Raw genomic sequence first — 19571 nt, 5'->3', positions numbered from 1 at the left:
CTCACATGCACAAGTCAGGGTAGGTGAATGGAATGCTATCAGGCCCCTTTCCAATTGAAATTAGTTCCCAGCAGAGATGCTCCTTGTAGGAAAGTGCCTCTTTTTGCATGGTTAAATCCCATTTTTGGCAGGAAACATGATGTAATTTTGAACAGCAACTGCACTGGACCCCTGCTAACCAGGTTCCTAGTGCCAGATCTCTTTCCCAAAAACTGCACCCGATTGGCACAACTTCGGATCCCCCCTGTAAGTCCCTGGTAAATGGTATCCCTGGTACATGGGGCATGGGTACTGAAGAAGGTCCTCAGGGGCTACACCATTAATTGTGCCACCACCTGGACCACTCAGTAAGGTCATGCACTCTGCCATCGAGGGCTGCATTTCCTGGTACAGAAAAAAACTGAGAGTTGACTTGGCACATGGTGCCGTGTGACATGCCACCTTTACACTGCAGAAGATACAGATAAGCCACCCCTTCTGCAGGCCTTTAGCCCTAATGCAGGGTACACTTTATCCATTCTGTGGGCATATCCGCATAAGCAAATATGCCCCTGCAATGTTCCAGTTCATTCTGGGTGTTCTAAATCCTTGCTAATGCCAGTATGAGGTTTATTAATAAATCCACACAGGAGACACTTTTACGAGGATCCCCTGAAACTTTATCCTGGTGTTGCTCCTGACTGTTTTTCGTCAGTCTGCCACCACCAGACATGGTTCTGGACCCTTGGGGTGAGAACCAGTGCTCTCCTTATCCTGGACCAAAGCATGCTCAGGGTGGAGGTGGTCACACATTCCTCCCTACAGGGTCTGCCTAGCTGAAGCAGGAAGCTTCAAAGGACATGCCGCCTTTGAACCCTGCCCCAACCCTCTGCTGTTAGAAGCAGATGACGACCCCCCCCAAAGTCCTGCTCTGCTTTTGGCTGGAAGACGGGGGAAATCTGGTAAATTAGGAGGTGTGTCTACCTTCAACCTGCACCACCCCTCAGGGTGGGCAGGCGAGGTAGACCCGAATTTTCACTATCCGCCATCTTGAAGATGGGAACAGTAGACTATTAGAAGTCAGGGATATGTCACCCCCACGTGGGATGAGCATAGAGAGGGTGTAGGTATCCTACAGATCAGCAGACCATTGTCTACTGCCTGACTGCCCCTCTAACGCTCCTAAATTCAGTATTTAGCGGCTCCTCGAGAACCTAACTTCAGATTCAGATTGGGCCAAGAACTGAGCCCTGCTGGAGAAGAAACCAGTGCAAACCCTGCCAACTGCAAAATGACTCAACAACTGTGACCTGCTGTCCTACCTGAGACCTGCTAGACCTCCAAGAAACCCAGGAACCCTTGCAGCCTTCGCAAATTGCAAAGAACCTCCCTTTGGGTTAGAGGCTCTAGTCCCCAGTTTCCACTGGTAAAGACACTCGTCATGGTGAGGTCAGGCACGGATTGTGTTGATGCGACTCACCACCCACAGTGCGTCCATCAACTCAGAGGGCTCCTCACGGCCTAGTGACCTATGCTGGAAGCATCACCACTCCTGTGAGCCTGCACCCTCCAGTTAGTGGCATTGTCTGCGCTGAAATAGCAACTTAGGCACGACCGCCATCCTCGATGGACTGCCCTGCATCTCACCTGTGGCCCGACTGCTGTTGGTGATGACCAAACGTACCCGTGCGACCCCCAGAGCTGTCCAGCCCGGCTATCCAAAACAGCCTGCTGTGACCTAGGCCTTGGCCACCAAAGACCTCCATCCTTCTGGAGAAGACCACCTCAGAAACCAGAGAGACCATAGTCGACCAAAAGTCCCTTGCGGACACCTGCTCCCAGCAACAGCGATGGTAACTGTGTGGTGGTTCTCTGACTCAATTAAACTTAATTGTCTCCCCCCGAAAACAGCAGCGGTAGCTGTGTTGGTGGAGTTCCGAACTCCATAAAAAGACTTTCATAACTGTTGCTCTTCACTGACCACGATGGTAAATATTTCCAGGGTATCTTCTACCATGCACTGAGTTACTGAAAGTATTGCATATTCTTAACTGTACTGCATTTTCTTCATGCTGCAAAAAGTATATGAAATATTTATCTAATCTTGGAGTCTTACTTCTCAATTATATATAAAGATAATTGTTATTTTTATACAAATTGGGCTAAGATTTATTCTTGAGTGTGTGTCTCATTTATTGCCTCAGTGGAGTACAATAAATGGTTAGCACTATGTTATGTTAGCGAACATTTGTGGCAGGCAAAGATACCAAGAAGTGTCCCAGCGCGATAGGCCTATGCAGACGTAAGCAGAAGTGAACTTAGCAGCTAAAAAACTTAGTCAAAAAGTAGGGTTTTCAATTGTTTCTTAAACATCCTCAGATCGTGGTTGTTCCTGAGCTCAAAGAACAGGCTATTTCAGGCCCTGGTAGCCTTTAGGGAAAGGGAGCTCCTTCCCGTTCTGGCGAGGCCGTACATCCCATGTTACAAGGCATTTACCCGTTGACCGGAGATGCCTAGATGGCGTATAAAAATTGAAACGCCTCCTAAGGTAAAAGGGCCCAGACTTGTAAAGGGCAACATCGGCGATGGTTAGTGCCTTAATCAAGATGCGCTGGTAGCCAGTGCAAGTCGTGAAGTATCTGCTTGATTCCGAAGCCTCTGATAACCCTAACTGCTAGCCCACACTACCACAAAAAGAGCCTTCGAATTATCTACTTGTACCTCTGTTTACCAACTGGGAATCCACTGGACTCTCTACATGGTGTACTTAATTTTAATGCATAATATAGAGAGCCAGCGCCCTACACTTCTTATCCTCCTTCTTGTTCGTGCAAGAGACTGAACCACTGTCTGAATGGGTTTGGATACTTGCCTTTGTAAAGGGTTTCAGAACTCCAACTGCACCAGCGAACAACTGAGGAAAATATTAGACCTATATGCGGAGCATCAATAAGAATAAGTCAGTTCTTGTTCCAATACAGGAAAAGCCTTGAGCAACACAAAGTCAATCCAGACATCAGATTCGATCTGACAGTTTCAAATACGTACGAGTACCCTGCTTGGTTTGCCCCAGTGGAGCTGGGACCTCAATATTATCCCTCTGTTACATTGAATATAGGAGGATTTGCGCAGCAGGTATACTCTTTATATCTTGTTCATCGGCAAGCTAACGCTATATAAAATGAGTGCACTCCCCGAGTGCTCTATGTAATTCAAACCCTTTCATACAAGATACCATTGAGTTTCTTTAAAATGTTGCACGCACTTACATGAAAATTCCTGCGAGTCAGCAAAAAGCCTAGGGCATACTTAGCCAAATGTTTTCAAATGGTATACAATGGTGGATTGGGGGTTAAAGACATGCACCTTTAGTACTGGGTGACCCAATAGGTCACAATTAACAACTAGCTCTTTGGCGAGACAAATGATCCAGCACACTTGATTTCCTCTATAGGGTCGTAGTGCCCAACTAACTATCCAATGTAACTAAAGCCACACCACCCACATGACACAGGGCACTGAAACAGACTGGGTTACATTTAGACCCACACTGGAAACCGCCCTCGTTCGGGGGCACTGCTTGCCAGTTTGGCAAAGTTTTACATGGATTTAAAGTACGCAAGAGTATTGGTATCTCTAAATTTGGTGCTGTATGGGAAAGGGGGCAAGGGGTCATATGAAACTTTTCGATGAACAAATCCCAGTACTTTAGGTTCCTACAGTTAAGACTCAATTAAAGCCATTATCAAAAGCAACTAGTGGAGCTCCCAGAGATAACGTCTTGGATGCAAACCTAATGCTGTAACTGCAGGGAATGAGAGGTAAATATTGAATATACTGCTCCCTAGTGATCAATTCCCCAGACGCCTAGACAGGTAAAGCTGGGAAAATGATGTGGTAATCATGGATGATGATAACTGGTGAGAGGCTAAAATGGAAGCCTGCATGCTTGCAATTTCGGCCCTCCCCCGCCTTCTACAATGTATTTACTTTCACAGTACTTATTACGCTCCAGAAAAGTTTTGGAACACGGCTATAGGTATAACACCAAAATGCACTTGATGTCATAACACAACTGGCACCTTCATGCCCAAAGTCAAGCAATATTGAAAGAGGATGATACCCCACTCATTTGCAGCAGTGGGATGAACCATCGACCTTACGCCCAAGACAGCACTCCTGGGTACACTTGAAGAGGCACACGAGGAAACCAAAAGTGTATATGGATGGGTTGTATAACAGCCAAAAGAGACACTGCATGACACTGGAGATCTACGGAGGTACAATTGTTACACAAATGGTTGTGAGGTATCGACGACCATTGTTGACATCTAGAGAAATATATACATAATCCAATCGGTCACCAAAAATACAAAAAGATCTGGTGGTCTAAGTGGAGCCATGCCCAAGACATTTCTTCTTTAACATCCTTCCCTTCTTCTCTCTTATGTCCTCCCTCTGTCTGTCATTCAATGACGGGAAATATACAACCATGAAAGATCCAGTAAGTTGTCATAACAACTAAGTGGAATGACTATCAAGGAGGTATGTTGGAGACTTACTGGATCATGCACGGTGCTTTAATATATTTATTTACATAGAGGTGAACAAGGAAATAATAGAATTGTTCTATTAGTTCAAATCAAAAGCACAACTTGGCTGAACTCTTTATTTATGCCTATTGTTATATATGTACTCTTAATTAAGGACTATTTTATATATGTATCCGGTACGTTTTAATGCTGAAAACCTATACAAAGGTTGTTTCTTTAATATTCAGTACTGGCTGGACCTACCCATAAATAGCATGGTCATCTATAACGGAGGGGCACTAAGCATGGGCGAATTTTGCGAATCTCGCGTTCGCGAATTTTGCGGATTTGCGAACTCGCAATCCGCAAAATCCGCGAATTCTCGCGAATTTGCGGATTTTTTTTTTTTGTGTGTTTGCGCGGGTTTCTGCCAGTTCGCGAGGGTTTTGTACAATGTCGCAAATTGCGAACTTACCTGTCGGGTCGCAAGTTTCGCGAACTTGTTATTTCTACGTGTCCAGCCTGTTTGGGACACTCTTCTTCATCACTGCCACTCTCTGTCACCACTGCCACTCTCTGACTACTCATGCCACCCTCTGGCCCACCCATGCCACCCTCTGTTTCATCACAGCACCCTCTGGTTGTCCAGTCAGTGTACATTATTGTGGCAACGCAAGCACACCTTCCCTGCCTGAAGTGACCTGAATTAATTTGGGGCTGATTAATGTGTCACAGAATATTTTTTTGCTGGCACCTGCTTCCTTAGTGCTTCCTGATTAGTGATCTTTTGAACTTGCTAAGTGCTTTCATTGTTGCAAAATTAGTTACAACACCTGCCCTGCCCCAACTGACAATAATGAATTAGGGGCTGATTAATGGATTTGAACCTCCAGCCTGGCTCCTGCTTGTCTCCCTTAGCTGTAATTCAGGACCTTTGTGGCATATGTGTAACTATTCTGAGGTTCAGAGCAGGGTCACATAATAGTTGCAACTGGAGGGGCCCCTCAGGAAGCACTACAGGAAATGGCTACTAATGATGAGCCTGAACTTTTGAACCTAGTAAGTAGTTTCAGTTTTGCTAAGATCGTATTTCTGCAATTTTGCACTTATTCGCGGGGCGCGAAGTTGTACTGGGAAGCCGCGAACTCACGCGAACAGTGCGAGCAGTGCGAGCAAAATCCGCTGCTCGCGGATTTGCGGATTTTGCGGGAGATTCGCGAATCTCGCGGATTGCAAATTTACCGAAAATCCGCAAAATCCGCGAGCGAAACGGATTTTCCGCCCATGCTTAAGGGGCACTAAAGATCCTGAGGCAACACACTTACTTAGATGGAGGATAGCACAGGCTGTCTATGTTGGGGACCACCCAGAGCCTGAAAACCTCACACACAGGGAAAAAAGAGGCATAAGAAAAGCAATAAGGCTGATGACAGTCCGGATTAAATGCGATGACCACTGTTGGTTGGAATTCACACCAGATCATCAGCACTTCTAGTATTCTTTGAATTAATCCTAATGTGGAAAATGAGAGTGAGCATATTTGTGAAGTTAGTCAGAGCCATCAGATACAATTTGTTACTGTTGTTAGGGTAGCTAGCCTCTTGGAGTAGACTATGTGGGGAGCAGCATCCACGAATGGCCATTAGTATATCAGAAACACAATGGTGATTGTAAGAAAGAGGGATCTAAAATGGCACACAAATATTTATCACAATTCCTCACCAACGTAGTGAAAAACACAGAACAAAAATCATGGGTAACTCAACAGTGTAATATATGTTGAAATCGATTTCTAAGTGAGACTACCCTTGTACACAATGCATAACAGTACAGGAACTCTTCACTGCAGTCAACATTTCAACCAAGACAGCCTAATGTTCTTCTTTAAATTACAGTCACTGTTCAGTCTACACAGTAATAAAATTCATACCATGAGAGAATTACAATCTATACAAAATGTACCACTTGTATACATACATTAACTGTTCAATCTAAACAAATGTCTCACCAGCATTTCTCGTGCCATAGTCCACACTCCAGCCCAAAGATTTGCTCTTCTACACCTTTTTGAAAACATGCTCCTCAGCATTTACAATTTTAAAGCCTGACCAAATTGAAGTGTCTTTGATTAGCAGCTTTAGACAAAACGTGGTCTGAAAAAAAGTCTAGAGGCCATAAATGCTTCAAATTCACATTAGTGACGCAATCCCTTAACTGAATGCTCTGGAGCCCGGACATATTACCAAGAGCTGGTATAACTGGATCAAGTAAAATCTGCGGTAAAAATCAAGACAAAAAAAAGAGAGGGCTCACTTGACCACATTCTCTTTATACGCTCATCTCTTCAATCCTGATGGTGTGCAGTCAGGAAATGTACTGTCAATATCACCCACACAATTTGTTCCTCAACTTCAACCAGTACCTGAAATAGGAATATAGAAGTGCAGGTACTCACTATTCTGCAGTGCCTTTTTGTTACTCAAAAGTGCCGGTGCTCTCACATCATAATTATTGTATCTCTGTTGAGAAGTGCAAGTACTCTCCCTATAAAATTAAACAAGTAGCAGTGGTTGTGGTTTGATGCTACCTAAGTTGGGCAGATGACCTAGTGGCTCTGCTCCTACATTTAAATATCCCTAACAAAATCATTCAGAGGCACCGTCATCCATCGTAGATCCTAAAAGGCGCAGGTGACGATACCAGCGCAACAGATATGGCGTGCTGAAGAGCCCCCCGCATCCTCGAGGGGTTGCTACAGAGGAGTGTAACCTGGGAGCTGCCATGTGAAACTCGTAACAGTCCCGGCCCGAGGATCCATGGAACGGCTATGAGGGGTTACCGGATAACCCATGATAACTGCATAAAAGGGTGAGCAGAGTGAAAGAGGTGATCAGCACTGAGTTCAGAAGCACAGATTATGCTGGCTGGAGCTGGTGACAGCATTTTATATTCTGTTAAACACGGGGCGACTGATTGGTCCACTCCATATACGCGGTATGAGTTGCTCAGGAACTTTGAGTTTCCTGGTGATGGTGCCTACTGACTGGGCTAGGCAACTTTTCTGTGTCTGTCTTTCACACCCGGAGAGAATGAGAGATTTTATTTATTAAGCCCCGGCACATACTCCCAATATAAACCATCCCAACCAAAAAAAGAGCAATGGCTCATCCATTAATTTGTTTCTGCCTAGGGCATGCTTACCCTAGATTTAGCTTTATTTCCTCTAGTATGGCTGAAACATGTCGATAATTTTTGGATGAAGAAACCATCAAGTTTCAAGATATATCCAGCTTTTGATATTTTAACAATTTCGTTGATACCCATGAAATAAACAATTATCTAGTGTTTAGCTTTAGTTATTTTTTACTGGAGATGCAGAAAAGATCATTTATCTCGAGCTCCCGAATTTGTGCTGATCGAGCCCATCAGTGAGGTACTTGTAGTATCGCAGAGATATGTTCTAGTGTACAACATGCTTGTCACACACTGAACACCCACCCACCACAGGCGTCATCAGTCAGATGACCCTGCTTAATAAAAAGGGCTGAGCGCACGTGGTCCACCTAAACTGTGTCCGCGTCCGAGAAGGAACAGAGAAGCCGACCAGTCGGATGGTCGCCGAGAAGGAAATAAGAAGCCGACCAGTCGGATGGTCGCCGGAGAAGGAAAAGAGAAGCCGACCAGTCAGATGGTCGCCTGGGAAGAGAGAAAGCCGACCTGCCAGAAGGTCGCCGGAATGCTGACCCGCCAGAGAGGCTCAGCGAAGGCATCCTGCCAGGAAGTCAGGATGAAGATGACCTGCCAGAAGGTCACGACAGAGAGGACCTGTCAGAAGGTCAAGATGAAGGTAACTGAAGGTCTGACAAGAAGACCAACGTGAAGATCAAGAAGAGGTCCATGGACGGGACCAAGAAGAGGTCTGATGACACCGACCCGAAGCAAAGGAGTAGCGACGGGAAAAAAGGTGCGATGCCTGGTCCGGTCATTGGAAGAAATAAAGGCGTGTTCTAAGGGGAGGACAAGACCAGGGAGACCCGCGTAGAGTGCACACTACACAGTGACGCCTGGTGAGGGAAGACCAATCAGATAGAAGACCAGACCGCGTCACGAAGAAAGGATGAGAAGACCAATCCTGAGTGGCACGACGCCACGACGAAGGAAGAAGAGAGGAAAGGAGAAGAGCAAAGAGGTGTGCGTACAGTCCGACACAACACACACCAGAAGGAGAACACCCAAAGAGGAAAGAAGAGCACAGTAGGGTGCGTGACGGACCACCACAACACACACCAGAAGGGAAACATCCGATGGGGAAAGAAGAGATGCATGGACATCCGGACACAGCACCTGGAAAACATCAGCACCACTGGGAGCACACATCTACGTGCAACCCAAAGATCACCCGGGAACGACAGAGGCGAGCAGGTCGGTCCGTTGGCAACAACCACCTCTGGGATGGAACGGACACAGAACCATGGATATCCAGGAGCAGAGGCCTCAGGGACACCGGTGGCAGCGGATCCCAAAACGAGAGATGGATCGTTGAAGCTTGCTCTGAAGGTCCAGGGAGAGCAACGGTAGCATGCGACAGGACAAGTGCCAACAACACCCTTTTCAGGGTGAGCTTCGGACATGGAGAAGGGACCCGTAGCGACTCCTCCAACACGCTTGGAGCGACAAGGTGGCAGCCCACAAGTCCAGTGGAAGCCTGGCAGCAAAAGGCCTCTGGGTCGTCTAGTGAGAGGGGACACCCACGAGAGAGGGGTATCGGTGAGAGTGATACCCTGCAACTGCAGACCCTGTCAGGGACAGCCACAAGTTGGAGAAATACCTCAACCAAGAGAACACAGTGGACAGCAGAACACCAATGATCCACCCTCATTCCATCTGCACCTTTCCACCAACTGCAGTGTTCAAAGAAAGGAACTGGAGAGCATAATTCCATGGCGCAAGGACACAAAGGAGGACCTCCGCAGCGCACCAGAACATTGTGCCAAGGAGAACTAATGGTCCCGGCTGAAAGGACTACCTCGCCGACAGATGACCAGCAGTGAAGAGTCTATTTGGAAGTCGTCCACATCGAGTTATGTTTGTTTTGCAATTTTTTATTTTTCTCCCGCAGATTCGGACTTCATTTTGTTTGGACCTTCACTAAAGTTTGGGAGGGATGTAGTATTCCAGAGATACGTTCTAGTGTTCCGCATGCTTGTCACACACTGAACAGCCACCCACCGCAGGCGTCATCAGTCAGATGACCCTGCTTAATGAAAAGGGCTGAGCGCACGTGCTCAGGGCCAGTTAAGTAACCACCTAAACTGTGTCTGCGTCCATCATTAATGTAGCATGCTGGCCTAGCGCCCACGCATCACCACAGTACTCACCTACCATGATGGGAGGAGGCACCAATGATGAAGCATGCCGTTGAAGGAGGTGTCTCCTCCACCCTCTTTGCCAGACGCCTGTAAGATGGAAGGAAACCCTCAGACAGGGCCGGATTAATGTAAAAGCCTTTGCACTATTTGTGGTAGAGAAGCTTTCTGTCCCTCCCTAGATGATGGAGGGAAGAGAGGTCGGGAGGCCAAGGGCTGATGAGCTGTACTGGTTGACCAACCCTGGCACTGGCCCACCATGCTTCCAGGATTACTGCAGTCGGAGCGGAACAGCAGCCCCCTGTACTGACTGCGATGAAGATCCGCGGGCTCTCTTGTTGTGGCTTGACTCAACTGTTTCATAGCTGTTTTGTCAAATCGTAAACATTAGAATCGAAGAATGGGAGAGGTGTGACGCAGCGGCCAGAGTGGATGGCTCCGGAGCAAGTCAGCCCTAGGTTCCGTGCTCCGATGTCAGCCACTCTGGCAGTAGTTCACTTAATCTCCCCTCAGGTCCCCAGGGGCCTTGAAACCTTAAGGGGCGTTATTTTTCCGCTTTATGGATTTATTTAGAATGAGCTCGCTTGAAAAAATGACAGATTTTTAAATTACACAGACCAGGACACAGTACTCCAGATGACATGCAATAAGGAAAAGGTGGAGTACAAAGTTTTGCTATGCCGCTGTTTCCAGACTTCACTACCAGGGTACATTGTAGGAAGCAGACTATTATCGTAGTTGTGTTCCCTTACTTCTATCTCTTCCATACCGAATCTGACCTGCTTCCAGCTGCTTTCTTCAACCTTGTGGTACCCATGACGCCACTTTTTTTTATCCTTAATGCTCATAATCCAGGCCAGGTCTTTCCGTCTCTCATTACCTAAATATTGGCTTTTTCTACAACCCATATACCATCCAGTTGCTCCTTAACACCTTTCCTTCTGAAATGGGCATTCACTTTACTAGTACTGTAGAATACTTACATTTCATAGTTTGTTTTTTTAAATCAATAACTGTAACCACCTCGATAGCATGTGTATATCACTTGAAAGGCTCATAATGAATACTTTATTTTGATAAATTGCTCTAAACAATACTTTATGAATAAGCAGCACATAATAAAGGTAAAGCAAAAAAGTATACATTTCTGATAGTCCCTTACTTCTCCATGTTGGACATCTCCTTCACAGCTTCGATAGCACCAGGAATTGGCTCCATGTTTGTAAAGAACTCTGGAGTGCTGTACAGATTGACCATTTTTTCCTGAAATTCAATTAATACAGAATAATGTATTCAGCTGCTGTTTAAACAAACTAACTGTCAGTTTTAATCATGACATGTGAGAAGGAACACTAGCCCCTAGTGAATGATGCCAGCTACAAGTAGTATGGTCAATAGCTATGTGCATTCCTCACATGCATCACTGTCTCAACCACCAGAGTACTTCCTTAACAACTGACTGCAAGTAGCATGTGTCTGGATTGAAGGGTGGATCAGGAATGTTATGGTATGTTCTGGACTATTTGTCACGGTGCCAAAGCAAATAGCTAAGCAGAGCTCAGCTCTCCTCAATTGGGAAAAGGCCAGGTTTTCAGTTGTTTCCTAACAATGAAGGTTGGGGACATAATTAAAATAGCAGCGGCGAGTTCCAAAGCCTAGCGGCAGCCATTGAGTAAGCTTAGTCTCCTAAACTTGCCTTAGGAGAAGCAGGAATATTAGGCAAATCGATTCTGTGGGGTATAATTGCTCATATTTGATGCCTGGAAGGAGGAGGCAAAGACTGCCTTATGGACGATAGTCAAGGATATAAACAGTATCCTCTCCCTGACAGGAAGCCGGTGTAACTATGCTACCATTTGTTTTGTCCAATAATCAGTGAGTATTGCTGCTTTCTGAATGAGCCGTAACTTGCTTAAATCGTGTCTGAGGGACCTAGGTAAATGCTGTTGCCATAATCAAGTCTGGATTGTTGTTTTTGTTATGGACAAAGGGGCAGTGTATTCCTAGTGGCTTTGAGCAGGAACTAGAAACTGCAGCTGCATGGGGCCCAAAGGAGAGGTGTTCTTAAAAGATACCCAAATTACATAGATTTTTAATAAAAGGTGCATCTGCCCAGGAACAATGACTATTTTATATTGTTCTAAACTGTACAGTGCCAATCAGTCAGAAGCAACTACGTTTTAGCAGGGTTAACTCTTAAAAAGTTCACTAACTTCCTCCATTGGAAGGTGGCGATGGAAGACGCCAATTGACACTTATACGGTGCATATTGTGTGGAAAAATGGGATTGTATCAGATTAAGCATTAACTTCATGTCACCTGCAAAAGTAAAATATTTGTCTCAGAGATCGAAGACGTTCAACCAATGGTTGCATGAACTGTTAAAAAGGGGATAAAATGGTTCCTTGTGGGACACCCCAATTCAGCAGGCAAGTAGAAGTAGCTAACAGTGATAGCAAAACCTGCTTTTTAGGTCGAGCCTGGGCAGCACATGCGCTGCAAGGCATGCTGTATTGAGTTAGTGACTTGAAACTCCACCCACTCTCGTCCCACATTTTTCAGTGGCTTGTGTCCACTGTAACCTGTGGCTGTTTATTGGTCAAAAGGCTTAGCAGTCCCTCATTAGTACCACCTTGTCTCATTTCGTAACCTCCCAGTTTGACACTGCCCGTTATGTGTGTTGTTGCTCCGTAGGCTTTAATTACTACACCGAGCAATATTTTCTCAAATAACTTTATCCTGTCTGCTGTTGCAGGCAGGACACCTCTCTCCTAACACTTTTTAAACATTTTATAGCACGCATTTGCAATGCAATAGGTCTTGCATTTGCAAGAGTTTAAGCTATTGGCATTGTAAATGACAATGCATTTTATTTATCCGTTTAAAAACAACACATAAATAAAAGGTATTGTCATTTACAATGCCAATAGCTCAAACTCTGATAAATTCTAGATCTATTGCATTGCAAATGCTTGTTTCTTTAAAAAAAATGAAGAATCAGCGCCAGTTTAGAATGGCAAAATAGAGAAGAGTCTTAGAATAACGAGGTTAGTGATTGATGATGGTGAAGGCCAGCGATAGATCTAATAGAATCAGTTCTATGACATCACTATACTATCAAAACAAGCATTGGAAAACCCAGCAGATCTCACTTTTTCGACTACTGGCTTTGCCAATACTTTTTGCCAATGATAAGCTGCATCGGCAAAAAGAAATATTTTGCAGCATTAGCATAATAAGGTGTAATGACGTGAAACACGTATGCTGAAGAATGCATCGGACACTCCAAGCAGATGTGTCAATATGTGTGCATGTGATGACCTATGCACATTCATACGTTACCATGCATGCGCTGACACTATCTTTGTGTGACTGTTTAAGATAAAGCACCAACTCTGGATCAGGGACAGTATAAAACCTCAAGACTAGATGTGGGGATGTGCCCCTTGATGTCACCCCCAAAACAAGTGAGTTAAATTGCATTTCATAAAAACTCTCTGGAATCAAGAATAAAATTCAAACTAGTAAGGTTTATTAAGAATAATTCAAGAGCACAGCAAAAATAGTAGTCAATTAGATGACACAAGTAATTAGCAGAACGTTTTAGTCAAATGTAGCAAGATAAATGGCATGAAGTGAAGGCAAACATATTCTAAATCCACAGCATGAGACAAACCAACAAGGGTTAGGTCTCCAAAGTCGGGGAGTCAGCAGACGGGCTCATCTCCAAAATATTTTATAAGGAAATTTACAATAGAAGTCAATGGAAATTGCGGTTAGCACAGGGTGACCAAATGTAGCAATGAACTGGCCAATCACAATACAGGATTATACGTCTCCTAATGCCCCCATTCTAGAACTGGCCCCTAAATGAATATTAATGTGCCCTATTCTAACCTAACATCATCGGAGATAACAGTATACATCCATTTATGGAAAAAAGGTCTTATGAACAATGATACATGCAGGAAAACCCTTGAAGGTAGGGAATAGGCTTCTTCGGGTAGTTCTTCGAGAACAGTATGTGAATGCAGAGCATAAGTGCACATTTGGGTTATGGGCGGTGTCAGAATGAACACATCATGGCTGCATAAAAACCCAAGATGAAAGTTAGGCCTAGTTTGGGCCCAATTTAGCCAAGCACAGGAAAATAACTGTTCTCTCAAGTGCAGCATATTCGTTTCAGTGCAGAAAAGTTCACTTTGTTCATCACAATTTCAGTACATCAAAATCGGTATTATCATATGCATGCACATACGGAATAAGGTACGAGCCGTTTTATTTACCATTTCAAGATAGCACACAACACCTTGTTGGACTGAAAAATATGTCTAGTTGACTCCTTCTAGCATTGTGCGAGTTAAATTAGCATTTGCGGCACCATTTTGCACTCCGCCGCCATTTTGTGCCATGATCGATATTAAGCTTCTGTCTCCCACTATCTGCTTCAGCAGAAAACACCCTTGTTTATTCTTTTATCATTCAAGGTTCAGCTTTGTTGCACCAATGAATAGCTTGTTCTGTGTTTGCATACCCTTCTTCATATGAAGCCCTACTCCCACTGTTCAGAGAGACGGGCACGGGCTGAGTAACTCTGAAGTTAAGATAAGGTGTTCCTGGTCTCAGGATGATAGCTAACCTTCTGTGCCTCCTTTGTTAACTTGCTCCAACTGGAAATTTCCAGTCTAGGCGGGTCCTGTGGGTATTGGAAATGTATAATATCTGATGTTAAGTTGGGAAGGGTCAATCTCTCTGAAGCTGTCTAAGGAGGCTGGTCTAACTGGACTCCGCTCGAGCCAATACTAATAAAATAACTTGGTTTGTATTCTCTACTGTCTGACTGACTCTTCATTTGTGTGGAAGGCTGAGAGGTGGTCGTGAGTGACCCGGGTGGCCCTAATCGGGTCACTTCCTTCAGTTGGCGCCCGAACGGGTACTCCATTGGGCTGACCCATCCTCGCCCGCGCCGGGTGAAGGGAACGTGGCCACGTCGGGTTGGATGGGCAGATCGGGGATCATTAAACGGTAGAGCCTGGTACTCGCAGCTGCACCGCCTGTTTGATTGGGTGGTGCCTCGCTCAGTGGTCATCCCAGCTGGGGTCCTGAACAGTAAAAGCCTTGGATTTAATTGTTTGGTCAGAAGAGTTGGCAGTGGAGAATGACTTTGTTTAACTTGTGTGCACCAGGTGAGTTTGTTTTGGGCCATTGCACTGTTTGTTTGAGTTTGGTACAGTCTGAGGATTGTTTTTGACAAGCGCTTGAATTTCTTTGAATTCTTTGTGAACATGGTATTTTTTGATCTAGTTTTGGTGAGGTCTGTGGACCAATTTTGGTAAGATAATTGAAACTATTTGCCTGGCATCGTTAGTAAATGCGCTTTGTCTCAAGATGCCTTGTTTTAGTTGATTGTTTTGTGTGAGTTGTCGTTGTAGTTCTACTGATGCTTGATTGGAGGAAAGGTAGCCAGCGCACCCAGAGGGTACCTCAAACTTTGACATGTACGTCACGCACGGCTTTGGCCCTATTATGTTTCGTACATTATGGCACAAATATACGAGGGACAATGCCGAGTTACAGTAGCCGCTAACGAGTACCTTTGATAAATGAAAATTGAATTTTTCTGCAGGATACTTTGTTTGCAAAACGGAGTAGACAGTTGATGTTTGATTCTCTTCAGGTATGGCAGAAAGAAGCTAAGCAGAGGCGTATGAAGGCATGGAAGGAGGCCCAAAGGGGGAGAATGCAGACAGTGACACAGAAAGCAATAGCGTCTGATAGAGAGAAAATAGAAAAAGGTCTGCTGATAGAAAGTTTTGATTGCAATGTGACAAATCGTATGATGCCCTAGAGGAAGAGTAGAGGAGTTGTTAGACACCCAGCCCCGGCCTCCATACGCCCCACAGAGAGTATGTTGTGCCACAGTCTCCACCAGCTGTCTCAGTCTCTTCTGTCCCCGCTGTTTCTGTTTCTTCTGTCATTCATTCAGTTGCTCTAACAACTGCACCTCCTTTCCATCTCTGGCTTTGCCCTACACGCCTGTGATAACTGCTAGTGTCTCTGCTGTGCCTATTGTGTCCATGTCGTCTCTTTCTCCCGCCCTTACACACACAACCCAGCCATTGACGACATTGATGCTACCCACTCGGTTACTACTCCATTGCTCCACCCTCACTCTCCGGCAGCATTAGGTAGTGTAACGCATGTTAGCCGTCAGGGGATCGAGGCTGGGCGACAGTTAGGGAACGGATGGGGCGAATTTTAATACGATCTGATGTGGGGGAGGAAGAATAGAAGGCGGCGGGCCTGTCATCTCATCTATAGCACTGAAGATGTGTGGAGTGTGATGAGAGATTATGAGCTGTTTGAGCAGCAGCATGCCCCTAATCATATGTCAGCTATACTGATTGGATTGCGGGAACAGTGCTTGAATGCTAAAGCGCCATAGATTATTTATGATATCAGATATGTAGCTGGCATGGCACATGAGGACGTTTTCGGAAGCGTCGCAACATTGGTAGGTTGTTCAATAGAGCCTGACCACGGAATCCCAGTTCCCAATGAGGGAAGTCCACCCCATCTATCACCCTGAGTTGCCAGAGCTTTGGGATCAGCATGATGTTGTCATTAGACCAAAGGTAGAGGCACGCTTCCAAGAACAGTGGGTCTGTTCCCCATGGAAGAGGAGTGAGGGGTTATCCCTCAAAGCCCAGTTACCTGACCCTAGGAAAAATCCTACTGCATATTACATGGATTTGACTGAAGCGGCTTAGTCGAGAGTAATGACACTTGCTGTTATTGAAATGTGTTTTGGATTACTGGTGCCTATCTATATTTGGAGACAGGTGCACAAGCTGGATTATGCTGTAGAACTGAATGGTACATGGGATCAGATTAAAGCATGGGATAAGGAAAGGAAGCCTGGAGAGAAGCCGAAGGCCGAGATACTAGCTGTATATGCACTCCCTTATTCCTCCGAAAAGGGTAGATTGGGACAAGTTAGCGGCATGTCATCAGAAAAAAGATGAGAGCGTATCTGATTTTTTGACGTGGTTTGAGGGGGCGTTTTGGGATTTCAGTGGACAGGATTTCTCAGTAGAAGGGGGTGTTCGATTGCTTGTCAATATATTTGTTACAAACCTACTCCCACAGATCGCGACTCGGTTCCAGTCTTCGAAGAGCACCTGGACGACATCCTCCCCTTCCGTAATTTTGAGTATGGCACAGTATTATGAGTATAGGGAAAATGAGGAGAAGGAGAAGGTAGAGAAGAAGCATAAGGAGCTAAAAATGAAGGTGTTGTTACAGCAGGCGTCTAGGGTAAATGGAAGGGGATGTCGTGCTGGTCCTGCCCGGCAGATTTCCCGTACTGGCAGGAATGCTGCACCTGAAGGGCTGAATAAGTGCGCATCATGCAAAGAGGAGGGGCACTGGCGTAGGGAGTTTCTGGTGTTATTGCAGAAAGTCGCGGCACCTCGAGGACAGGGTTCTCGAGGACGGGGTCCGGAGTAAGTGATAGGGACAAGTTTCGGGAGGATGGGAAATCGCAGGATTGCTCTGATCAGAACTATTTGATGACCCTCGAGGAAGACAGTATTATCATGATGATTATGATTTGAAGGAGGTGACAGGGATGTCCCATAGCTAGGACAGCCAGGGACAGGGTGAGGGACCAGTTCGGATACCTGTAGATCAGTGTGGTCCTTATGTCACAGCAGATTTGCAAGGCTCAGTTATGAAATTCTTAGTGGACACAGGTGCAATGAATAGCTCTGTTTCTCTTTTGCTGGTCCCTGGGGCAGCTCTGTCTGGCCAAACTAATGTTTCTGTAGTCTTTTCAGGTGTACCGGTTGTGAGGCCCATTTCCAAGCTACATTCCTTGACTAGTGGTCCCTTTACTGTGGATTCGCCCTTTCTTTTGACATCCAACTGTGGAGAAAATCAAATAGGTTTAGATTTGTTGAAGAAGTTGCATGAAACAATTTTTTGTTCTGCCGACAGTGTCGATATGACAATGGGACCAAATGTAGTGAGTTTTAAGCAGTGTTTGTCTAAAGATGTTCCCCTTCCTGCTGAGTTCAAGGACGTGCCATCCACTTTGTGGGCGATGGGCGATATGGATGTGGGACTCTTACAAATGTCCCCAGTTTCCATCAAGGCTAAGAACAATGCTGTTTTGCCCCGTATTCCCCAATATAAAATACCAGAAGCGGGAGAGCGAGCTTTATTACGCATTATACAGGACCTGATCGAAATAGAGGTAGTTGAGGAGACAGCATTGAATGTGTGTAACAGCCCTATTCTTCCTATTCTCAAAAAGACATCCTCAGACTCCCCGATAATAATGCAGATGTTTATCATTTTGTGATTGATTTGCACGCAGTTAACAAAAAAGTGGATCCTCAATTCTAAGTGGTCCCTGACATTACTGCCCTTCTTACAATGATTCCTTCCTCTGCCCAATTCTTTTCTGTCATTGATATGAAAAAAGCGTTCTTTAATATTCCAATTCATCCTGATAGCCGTTATTTATTCGGTTTTACACTAGCTGGCAGAAGCTTTAGATTCTGCTGCGCTCATCAGGGCTATACTGAGAGACCTAGTATATATAGAGCCGAGCCTTGAAAGCCCAACTAGACTCCTCACGCTTCCCTCAGGTAATGTATTGCTTCCGTTTGTGGATGACCTACTAATAGCTTCTGACACTGAACAGGGATGCAAAGACAGTGCGGTTAAGTTGTTGCAACATTTGGCTTGCCATGGACACAAAGTGTCTCTTTCTAAATTTTAATATTGTCGACAGGAGGTCGCCTATTTAGGCCACCTACTGTCGAAGGAGGGTAGAAGATTGACCCCTGAGCCCACTAGCGCCATTGTAAAAATGCCTATCCCTAAAACTCAAAGGAATGTATGAGCCTTCATTGGCATCACTTCCTACTGTCAGCATTGGATCCCTGGTTATTCATTACTAACAAAGCCCTTGTTAGCGCTAACCACTAAAGACGTCCATGAGCCCCTGCCTTGGACGCATGAATGTCAGCAGCCTTTTGAGCAATTAAAAATTGCACTTTGCTCTGCTCCTGTGCAAGGCACCCCTGATTATGCAAAGCAGTTCTGTTGTACATACACGAGTCGGCTGATTGTGCGCTTTCTCACTTAACACATGCCTTTGGAGGTAAGCAACAGCTGTGTGCCTATTTCTCCGCTCTGCTTGACCCCATCGCCAGAGCCCTCCCAAGCTGCCTAAAAGCAGTTGCGGCTGGGGACATCTCTATAAGGCAATCGGCTGAGCTCGTACTTGATCCTGACCTCACAGTCATGGTATCGAATGCTGTGGACACTCTTTCGAACAAGACCAAGACACAGCACCTTAACCAGTGCACGTCTGACAGGTTCGAGCTAACTCTGTTTGTCCCGCATATTACGATAAAAAGATGTGCCACTCTGAATGAACCCTGCCACGTTAGTACCCCTCCCTTCAGGGAGTGAGGAAATAGACATAAATGATTGTCTAAAAACCTTCAGGGCAAGGGTCCGCCTATCATCGAAAACCTGATCAAACCATACAAAGCCACCAGAAGCCTCAGCTCGGATGAGCTCCACCTGGCTGAGGTTCCCAGAATTAAGAAGGCTCGGACAGGTGGCCGCCTTCTTTCCTTCAACGCCTTCAAGCTCTGGAACTCCCTTCCTCTTTTTA

General features: G+C 45.4%; 1 protein-coding gene across 1 annotated transcript in view; it reads right to left on the bottom strand.

The window, feature by feature from the left end:
• The window catches only part of NT5C (5', 3'-nucleotidase, cytosolic), a 432783-nt gene that overhangs the window by 246610 nt on the left and 166602 nt on the right, over positions 1-19571 (bottom strand). Inside the window, exon 2 of the mRNA XM_086928753.1 lies at positions 11040-11140. Within this exon, the coding sequence (XP_086784879.1) occupies positions 11040-11140 (101 nt within the window). The remainder of the gene's footprint in view (positions 1-11039; positions 11141-19571) is intronic.

Source organism: Lissotriton vulgaris, chromosome 7 (genome assembly GCF_964263255.1).
Source record: "Lissotriton vulgaris chromosome 7, aLisVul1.2, whole genome shotgun sequence".
In the NCBI taxonomy this organism is placed as follows: Eukaryota; Metazoa; Chordata; class Amphibia; order Caudata; family Salamandridae; genus Lissotriton; species Lissotriton vulgaris.
The sequence above is the reverse complement of the archived record's forward strand: the minus strand, read 5'-3'. Positions and strand labels throughout refer to the sequence as shown.